At 43.0% G+C, this 9,913-nt stretch overlaps 1 protein-coding gene across 1 annotated transcript; it reads left to right on the top strand.

The window, feature by feature from the left end:
• Nucleotides 1–1,287: 1,287 nt before the first annotated feature.
• Nucleotides 1,288–8,844, top strand: LOC145822143 (uncharacterized). Its single transcript, XM_082918741.1, has 6 exons — nucleotides 1,288–4,480; nucleotides 4,562–4,996; nucleotides 5,468–5,739; nucleotides 6,574–6,813; nucleotides 8,095–8,220; nucleotides 8,797–8,844. The coding sequence occupies exons 1-6, from the start codon at nucleotides 1,288–1,290 to the stop codon at nucleotides 8,842–8,844; spliced, it is 4,314 nt and encodes a 1,437-aa protein (XP_082774867.1).
• Nucleotides 8,845–9,913: the final 1,069 nt, after the last annotated feature.

Below are 9,913 nucleotides of genomic sequence, written 5' to 3'. Positions count from 1 at the left end.
TCATGGTTAGTAAAGGCCGATCTTTGATCGGGTGGGCGGGGGTGCTCATTATTGACCTTCTCCTCTCATACCTAAGGTTCCGAGCCAAGCATCCTTGGTAACGACGAACAGTGGCCTTGGCACGAGTCATGGGTTTCCTAATTTTCCCAAAATAAATATTAGGTGGCGACTCTGAGATCTGATGACGCAGTCCATTTTTGACAAAATTGCAATAAAATGGATTTTCAATAAAAGTTGCCAAATCTGGACTCTCATCTATGTTTCACATTGCACTCGTGAGACTAGATCAAAGAGATCTCGGGAGTCCGAACTGTTTAACGCGCGCGGGCACCTCCCGGGCATGTTACAGTTTCTGGCGACTCTGCTGGGGATTTTATGAAACCTTGACTCGAACTCCATGATATGACCTTTATTTTCAATTATATGTTCATTGCATTGCCATCATTGGTGCACTTCAAGTCCTTGTGTTACCCAGATACTGGTGGGAGCACAGGTAAGCTTTTTGTGACACTACACCTATTTTTACGATACTTTAGAGGCCTTGTGTTGTAACCTTTTGAGATTTGTCAAAAGGGTAGCTTTGCTATGTAGCCCTGCTATCTAGCTTTGCTATCTAAGGTTCTCAGACTACGAAGAGAGGCTATTTGACTCTTCTGATTTCCTGGGATCTTTATTGGTTATGACCCGAAGGACTCTTTGGTAACGTCACCTTGACTTCAACCCCTAGAGTAGAGCCAACCTTGTGCATATAATGAGCTATAGTACCTTCCAAAATTAGGACAGGATGCTCTCCCATTTCTAGGATGTATGATGCCGCTTGTTTGAATAGTGAAACCCTAGATCATTTCAAAGTTAGGACAGGGTAACCCTAGCCCCCATAGGGGTGTTTGTTCTCTTTCATGCTATGTGTTATGCGCAATGTATGGGGATTCTTAGATTCAGATGAATGGTTCAGTCATTTCAGCTTGTGTGGTTGAGTTCAGTTTTTTTTTCAACATGAGTTAGCAGTAATCAGTTGAGCTGGGATGCTGATGAAATTCTGATTGGGGGTCCCATTTTGTTTCAGCAAGGTAGTCGAGCACTATAGCTTCCGAAAGGTCTAATATCCCCCAAGTTCTGTGGACCCGCGTTGGTAGACTTTGCAAAAGTACAGATTTGGTTCAGGGTCAGCCAGTGTTAGTTTCTTTGCCACCGGTTACACGAAGAAAAGCAAAAGCTTCATCAACTGTCCAGAATACCCCTTCTTCACCTGCTAGATTATCACCACTTAACTCACCAGAATCAGTGATGGCTCAGATTCCAGAAAATATAGCAGACATACTACTGGGCCTTCAACGGAGCATGGATATTGTTGCCACTACGGTTTCTGCCCAAGGCACTACTCTTGCTGCTCAAGGCAATACTCTTGCTGAACTGCAACGCGCATCTGGGGCATCCATTACTCAACCACCTCCGGTGACTCAGCCAGTTCCACCTCCACCTCCACCGGTTGACGAGTTTCCCGAACCTAATTCGCCAGAAGATCTGAGGGTTCCTGCACAAACTTCAGGAGGATCATTTCCTCTTCCACAACCAGTGGGAGGGCTCCATCCCTCTGAAGCACCTGAGTCTGACTCAACTATGTTGAAGCTGGCTAAGTTGGAAAAACTTTTCAAAAAGGCACAAGGAGTCAATTCAATCCCAGACATCGAAGACGGATACACTGAGACAGCTGTGAAGTTGCCAGAACGGTTTAAAATGCCACACATTGATAGGTTTGATGGCTCCGGTGACCCAATGGTGCACATTCGCCTATTCTCTGATGTCTTAAAGCCTATGGGTCTGACTCGTCCGCAAAAGCTCTCTTTATTCGGACGAACTTTGTCAGGAGTGGCTGCCAACTGGTACGCCAAGTTAGAGGACTCGGTAAAACAAAGTTGGGAAGAGTTAGCCGGGGCCTTTATCACCCAGTATGCTTATAACACCCAGATTGAAGTGACTACTCGGGAATTAGAAGCCACCCGTCAAGAGCCCAATGAAAGTTTCATGACCTTTGTCACCAGATGGAGGGCAAAAGCAGCAATGATGACCAACAGACCACTTGAAAAGGACCAAATTCGTATGATAGTCAGAAATCTACATGGAAAGATGTTACAAAAAATGATAGTCCTCCCGCTCTTCACTTTTAATGACTTAAAAGAGATAGGGGTTCAGATAGAGGATGCCATCAAACAGGGAATTATCGATGATAAGGAACCTGTTCGGAAACCTTTTGGTCGCAGTTCCAATACTACCACCAGTGGTAGCACAGCTGTGAAACCCTCTGAAATCAACTTGGTTACTACCACCACTAAAATAGCCGATCCATTTGCTCATGCTGGCCTACAAAACACAACCCGAGCTCCAAGTAGAACATTCACTCCTCTCTATATGTCACTCTCTAAAGCAATGAACATCTTGATAAAAAGAGGGTACTTGACACCTTTGGACCCCCGACCTCTTCCCGAACCTCTCCCAGCCAAACATGACCCTACCAAACACTGTGCTTTCCACCAACAACCAGGACATGACACGGATCGTTGCTTTCGTCTCCAACATAAGATCCAAGATCTCATAGACAATAAAGTCATAGCTCCCCCACAACCGCCAAAACCCAACGTCACTACCAACCCGTTGCCACCCCATGACAGAGTTCCATCACCTCCTCATCTTAACCTCATCCATACACTTTCATCCACCTTCAACCCCAGTATCTATATCACACCTACTCATTTACCAAAACCTGAGGTATATATTCCTGAAGGCATTGAGTTATGCATGATGGATGCACCTCCAACCCAGCCAAAACCCAAAAACCCTATGGTGGTAGTACCTATGCTTGAGGCTGGCAAACTATCAGAGAAAAAGTATGATCCTAGCCGGTATATTATTCCCGATGGTCAACTAAAGCTTGAGGTTGATCTGCCTGACTCATTTTCTATCAATGTTGTCAGAGATGATGTACTTGAAAAGGGGTTGGATGATTTGGCCGACCCAGAGGAGGACTTGGCTAATCTTCATTTCTTCGAAGAATTAGATCTTGAGAATGTGCAGAGGGCATGGTGGGAACCGGAGAATTACAGTCACAGTTGGTCAAACAATGATGAAACTTCTGCTGAGGAAACTGAAAGAAAAAGACTTGATTTCGGGAAACCTGTTAAATGTGGTAAAGGAGAGAGGTCCAAAGGAAGAGAAGAAGAACCAGAAAGCCAGTTAGAGCATACTGTTGGGATGATTCAAGCAGCGCTAGATAATTGCCTTTCAGTCAACGAAGGCGAATGGTGGGATGATAATGACCTACAGCTGGCCCATACTGATGATGAATGGGTAAACCATGCGCCGGATGAGACTTGGTATGCAGACGAAATTGATCATTTGACTAGGAGTGGGCGCTACTTCAAGCCTCCACATCTAGACCAAGGAGAACCCTCTGGCAAAGATAAAGAGGTAGAGAAAGAAAAAGAGAAAGAGGTAGAAGAAGACCTGGTTCTAAAACAACTGAAAAAGATCCAAGCAAACATTTCTATTTGGGGTCTTCTCATGGCTTCTCGAGAACATCGGCAGGCAATGTTGTCAATGTTGAGCAAGGCTAAGCTGTCAATTGACACCACTCCTGAGCAATTAGTGTCATTAATCAGCCCGAGAGAAACAATCCCAGCAATAACTTTTGCTGACAAAGAGTTGCCACAAGAAGGATCGGGACATAATAAGCCTCTGTACGTATCACTGGAATGCAGAAAGAAATGGATACCGATTGTTCTGATTGACACCGGATCAGCTATCAATGTTTGCCCTACACGCACTGCTTATGCAATCGGGCTAAAGCCGGCAGATTTCACGCCCACTACTCAATTGATCCGGGCCTATGATAATACTAGTCGGGAAGTGATGGGGACAATCAAGGTACAAATAGCAGTGGGTCCATCTGAGCACGAAGCTGAATTTCATGTCATGGATGTTCCCGCAACATTCAACTTGCTATTGGGAAGGCCCTGGCTTCATCAGATAAAAGCTGTATCATCCACATTACATCAATTGGTAAAGTACCCATACGGCGGAGGAATTGCCACTGTCTTCGGAAATTCATCCATTCATCCTCCCCCAGAAGTCACAACACCACTGCTAGAAATACAGCATGGGGAAGAAGATGTATTCCTATCAGGTTTTACATTGGCAGAGGCCCAGCTAGTTCAAACGCTCATGGCAGAAGATGAAGGTGTATACGTCAGTGCCCAATCAATCTATTTCATGAGTAAACTAGGTCACATTCCAGGGATGGGATTGGGACAAAGTGGCAGGAAAAGTATTACTACAGCCAGTGAAGTACCTCATAACCCACATGCATTCGGACTGGGGTATGCACCCACAGTTGATGACTGGAAAAGGAAAACTGAAGAGATCAGGGAGAGGATCAAGGCCAAGAGAACCGGGCAGCAGTTTGAGTTAGTTCATAAGCCAATTCGTGGGACCTTGAACGGACGCTTTGTCCGCCAAGGAGAAGACTTCCCTTTCTGTGGTTTCCCTGAGCCCTGGATTGATCAAGTGGAGAAAAAGAGATACCCTGGGTTTGAGATCTTCTTCGATCATCAGCTTTCTGACAGTGATGAGGAAGGGGTAGATCCTAGTATCGACATCAGACAAGATAGAGAAGCCAGCTCCGAAAGCAGCACAGAGGAAGTTCTGGGTCTAACACTGGCTGACTTACTGATAGAATCACATACTAACGCTGAACCAATGAATTTGGGGGATATGACCATTGCCGTGATCGGGGAAGAGGTACCTGCTGACTGTTCAAGCTTCATCATGGATGCGGTGAATGGCTCACAAATAAATTGGCATTTTGAAAAGAGTTGTATTGAGAGTTCTGAATTGGCTGTTGAGTCTGAGTTTGGTGGGCCTGTGGGGTTAGAAGCAGATTTAAGTTTGTCTAAAATGTCTGAGTCTTCTTTTTCTTTCTCCTTTGAGTCTGTTGCAACTTGTGAGCCCGAGGCTTTGAATGAAGATGTGATTTCCGCTTACTTTTCTGTGCCCATAGTTCATAATATTGACCAAAATTTTCAAAATTTTGATAAAAACGAAGAGGAAGAAATCCCTCGGGCTTTGAAAAATTTAATCGACTGGGAGGAAGAAAGGCGTGCTAAGCCATTAGTGGATGAAATTGTTTCTGTAAATGTGAGTACTGAAAAAGATCCTCGCTTGATTCAAATTGGTTCTACATTGTCTTCAGAGGAACGTAAACAATTAGTTGCTTTATTAACAGAATTCAAAGATGTTTTTGCATGGTCCTACGAAGACATGCCAGGAATTGACCCTGAGATTGTACAGCATAGGATCCCTCTCGACCCTGGGGCCCGACCTGTCAAACAGAAGCTTCGCAGAATTCGTCCTGATTGGGCCTTAAAAATTAAAGAAGAGGTTACTAAGCAAATCAACGCTGGTTTTTTGCTAGTATCAGAATATCCTACTTGGTTAGCCAATATTGTGCCAGTTCCGAAGAAAGACGGCAGAATCCGAGTTTGTGTTGACTTCCGAGATTTGAATAAGGCTAGCCCAAAAGATGATTTCCCATTGCCACATATCGACGAATTGGTAGACTTCACTGCAGGACATGCTTTACTGTCATTCATGGATGGTTTTTCAGGGTATAACCAAATCCTTATGGCTCCAGAGGACAGAGAAAAGACAGCATTTACCACACCATGGGGGACATACTGCTACAGGGTTATGCCATTCGGTTTGAAGAATGCCGGGGCTACTTACCAGAGAGCTGCTACCACTCTTTTGCATGATATGATCCACAAGGAAGTTGAGGTGTACGTAGATGACATGATTGTCAAGTCCAAAGATCGGGAAAGCCATTACACTGCATTGAAGAAATTCTTTGAGAGAATTAGGGAATACAAGCTAAGGCTAAATCCACAAAAATGCACCTTTGGGGTAACTGCAGGTAAGATGTTAGGATTTCTGATCACACAATGGGGAATCGAAGCTGATCCATCTAAAATTAAGGCCATCTTAGAAATGCCGCCACCAATGACTGAAAAAGAGGTGCGGGGTTTTCTAGGAAAGGTGCAATTCATAAGGAGGTTTATTTCAAAGCTAACCCTGACTTGTGAACCACTGTTTGGTCTCCTAAAGAAAGGGAAGAAGTTCCAATGGAATAATCGATGTCAGTTTGCATTTGAGCAAGTCAAGCAGTATCTGCGGAATCCACCTGTGTTATCACCGCCCGAGCCAGGAAAACCGCTAATTTTGTATTTATCAGTGACTGAATCAACCATGGGATGTATGCTCGCGCAAGAGTCAGATGAGAAAGTGGAGAAAGCCATCTACTACTTGAGTAAGAAGATGCTTGACTACGAGATCCGCTATACTTCCTTGGAAAAGGCTTGCTTGGCTTTGGTTTGGGCCACCAAGAAGTTGAGACACTACTTGTTAGCTCATTCGGTAATTCTGGTTTCAAGATTAGACCCCATCAAATATCTCTTTGAGAAACCAGCTCTTACCGGTAGGCTAGCTCGTTGGTTACTCTTGCTTTCTGAATTTGACCTTAAGTATGTCACTCGCAAATCTGTCAAAGGAAGAGCTGTAGCAGAATTTTTTGCTGATCACCCAATTGAAGGAGAAGAAGATGTGGAGTACTCATTCCCAGATGAAGAGGTCATGCAGATAGAAGAAGACACTTGGAAGTTGTACTTTGATGGAGCGTCTAATCAATTTGGCTATGGAATAGGCGTGTTGCTCATAGCGCCGGATGATTCCCATATCCCCTTAGCTTTCAAACTCCAATTCAGGGTATCTAATAACCAAGCAGAGTATGAGGCATGCATTGCTGGATTGGAAGCAGCCCTGGAACTAGGGGCAATAAGGTTGGATGTGATCGGGGACTCAAACTTGGTCGTCTCTCAAGCCAACGGAGATTGGAAAGTTAAAGAGGAAAAAATGAAAGTCTACCATCAAACCTTGGACATGTTGATCCCGAGGTTCGAAAAACTGACTTTTACGCACTTGGTAAGAGAGAACAACCGATTTGCTGATGCGTTGGCAACCTTAGCATCAATGATAGATATACCGGTCGGGGTCAAGATGCGTCCGATCCTTATAGAACAAAGGTACACCCCCGCATATGAAATGATAGCCGCAACGGAAGAAGTTCAAGATGAAAACCCTTGGTACTTTGATATTTGGAATTTTCTGGAAAGCGGTACATATCCACAAGGGGCAAACACCAAAGACAAAAGGGGGATACGGCGTCTTGCCACTCAGTTTGTCATTTGTGGAGATAAGTTATATAAGAGAGGGCATCTGGGAATGCACAAGCTATGTGTAGAAGAAGAAGAGGCAAAACGTATCATGGAGGCCATCCATGGAGGAGAGTGTGGAGCCCATATGAACGGTATAATGCTAGCTAGAAAAATCCTTAGACAAGGATACTACTGGTTAACCATGGAAAGTGATTGCATCAACTTTGTTAGGCGATGCCACAAATGTCAAATCCATGCCAATCGCGTGAACATCCCGCCATCAAAACTCTACAACATGACTTCGCCTTGGCCTTTCTCAGTCTGGGGCATAGATGTCATCGGGGCAGTCACACCGAAAGGTTCAAATGGGCATCAGTTCATCTTGGTCGCCATTGACTATTTTACCAAATGGGTTGAAGCACAGTCATATTCAGTGTTGAAAACATCACATGTGGCCAAATTTATCAAGAACAACATTATCTGCAGATACGGGGTGCCAAACGAATTAATTTCAGACAATGGCTCACATTTCAAAGGAGAAGTGGCAGTTCTACTTGAGAAGTATAACGTGGCTTTTCACAAGTCATCAACTTACAGGCCACAAACCAATGGAGCCGTTGAAGCTGCAAATAAAAACATCAAGAACATTCTGTGTAAGATGGTAGAAACTTATAAAGATTGGCCAGAGAAGTTGCCTTTTGCACTTTGGGGATACAGGACATCAATCCGAACATCTACAGGGGCAACCCCTTACTCTTTGGTATATGGAATGGAGGCTGTTTTGCCGATTGAGTTGGAAGTGCCTTCATTAAGGATTATGGCTGAATGTCAGATAACAGAAGCTGATTGGCAACAGAACCGATTTGAGGAACTATTTTTGTTTGATGAGCGAAGGTTGAAGGCGTTATACCACATTCAGGGGTATCAACGCAGGATTGCCAGAGCATTCAACAAAAAGGTTAGATCCAGGAATTTGAGGGAAGGGGACTTAGTGTTGAAAGACAACCGAGCTCCTATTCACGATCCTAGGGGCAAGTTTAGACCCAATTGGACGGGTCCCTACATCATTAAATCAATCTGGTCGGGAGGAGCAGTCATTCTCATGGATTTGGATGGTTTGGAGTTTTCACAACCAATCAACATGGACAAGCTGAAGAAGTACTACCCTTGAGAGGCTCACTGGGCCGAAAACCTGAAAGGGCGACCCAGGCAAAAGTTAGAGTATAAAAAAAAAAAAAAAAAAAAAAAAAAAAATGATGAAAATGATGAAAAGCTCGCAAGGTTGAAAACCCGAAAGGGCGACTTTGGCAAAAGTTAGAGCACAAAAGGAGAGTGTCAATACCCGAGTGAACCTTAGCCGGAACTACGATGGCCTGATTCCTATCTTTGGGATACGTAGGTAGCTTCATCTTGAAGTTCGGCCTTAATCATTTGTCAACTCACTCATGTTTGATTGGTGAATCTTTATTCGGCTCGGCTATCCATATTTAATGGCTCGTCCCCATTTGATTCAGTTGTCCTATTTCTTCTTCAGATGAGTTTCAGTCACAAAATGAATTCAAGTGTACATCTCAAGGGTTGATTTCATGTTGATCGAGTAGTGGTCATTTGCAAAAATAGATTTTGAGGACTTTTAATGAAGTTGACTGATTTTCTCAAAAATTATTCCATTTTTCAAAACTCAGACCATTCTTTGGACCAAAAAGAGAAAATTTTCAGTGCTCATAATTTGGCTTATATGATTTCAAGGTAGAAAATGGAACAAGTGTGCTAATTTACCTCTCATGTTGATCAAAATCGCTTTAGCAAAAAGGAAAAAAAAAAAAAAAAAAAGAAAAAAAAAAAAAAAAGAAAAAAAAAAAAAAAAAAAAAAGGGAAAGGTGATGAACTAGGGGCACAGTTGAGTCAGGCTTTCTGTCTTTTATCCACACTATCGAGTTCTCGTCACCTTAATCAAGCAATCACCGAAAAATGCACAGTAGTTGTCGCTGACAAGGCTTTTCCGTCGGGCGATCGACTGGTGTACTCTATTTTGCGTTCATTTTGCTCCGACAAGCGCAAAAGGGTGTGTTTTGGGATGGTTTTTGTTTCATTTTCATTTCATTAAGTTGTGTTTTGTGTTTTGGTCAGTGATAGGCTCAATATTCAGTTCAGAATTCACTAAAATGCAACCATTTTCAAGTTTAAAACAAAATGATTTTTATGTTCAGTGTTGTGCCATTCATGCTATCCAGATTTGTAGAACAAACTTGTTTTATTAAATACCAGGGATCAACCCCGATCAAAGTTGTACAAAAAGGAGTTGAAGCTATAAGTGCTCACTCCAAAAAAAAAAAAAAAAAAAAAAAAAAAAAAAAAAAAAAAAAAACAAAAACAAAAACAAAAACAAAAACAAAAAAACAAAAAATAAAAAATAAAAACCAAAAAGAGAGAGAGAGTAGCATTTTCTCAGTTTTTCAGCAGCAGCTCGGCAGAGAAGATTACAACCGGCTTCATTTGCACACAGTTTCATTGCCTAACTTTACCATCAGCTGCCTTGTTTCATTTTTACTCTTTCGAAGCTTTTGAAGACTCTGCCTCAGCCTTGGCAGAACTTCCAAAGGAAATTATTCCTCGCCGGCCATCAAATTGGTTGTGCGAAGAAACTCCGA

Source organism: Camellia sinensis, chromosome 3 (genome assembly GCF_055761805.1).
Source record: "Camellia sinensis isolate YWXY chromosome 3, ASM5576180v1, whole genome shotgun sequence".
In the NCBI taxonomy this organism is placed as follows: Eukaryota; Viridiplantae; Streptophyta; class Magnoliopsida; order Ericales; family Theaceae; genus Camellia; species Camellia sinensis.
Note: the sequence above shows the minus strand (reverse complement) of the source record. Positions and strands in the feature narration are given on the sequence as shown.

Bases quoted from the DNA above. Each gene is read 5' to 3' on its own strand.
- LOC145822143 (XM_082918741.1), top strand. From the start codon at position 1,288: ATGGCTCAGATTCCAGAAAATATAGCAGACATACTACTGGGCCTTCAA. The intron at 4,997-5,467 runs GTGAGCCCGAGG...GTTTTTTGCTAG, and splicing joins CTTTGAGTCTGTTGCAACTT to TATCAGAATATCCTACTTGG. The intron at 5,740-6,573 runs GTTATGCCATTC...TTTGACCTTAAG, and splicing joins GGGGGACATACTGCTACAGG to TATGTCACTCGCAAATCTGT.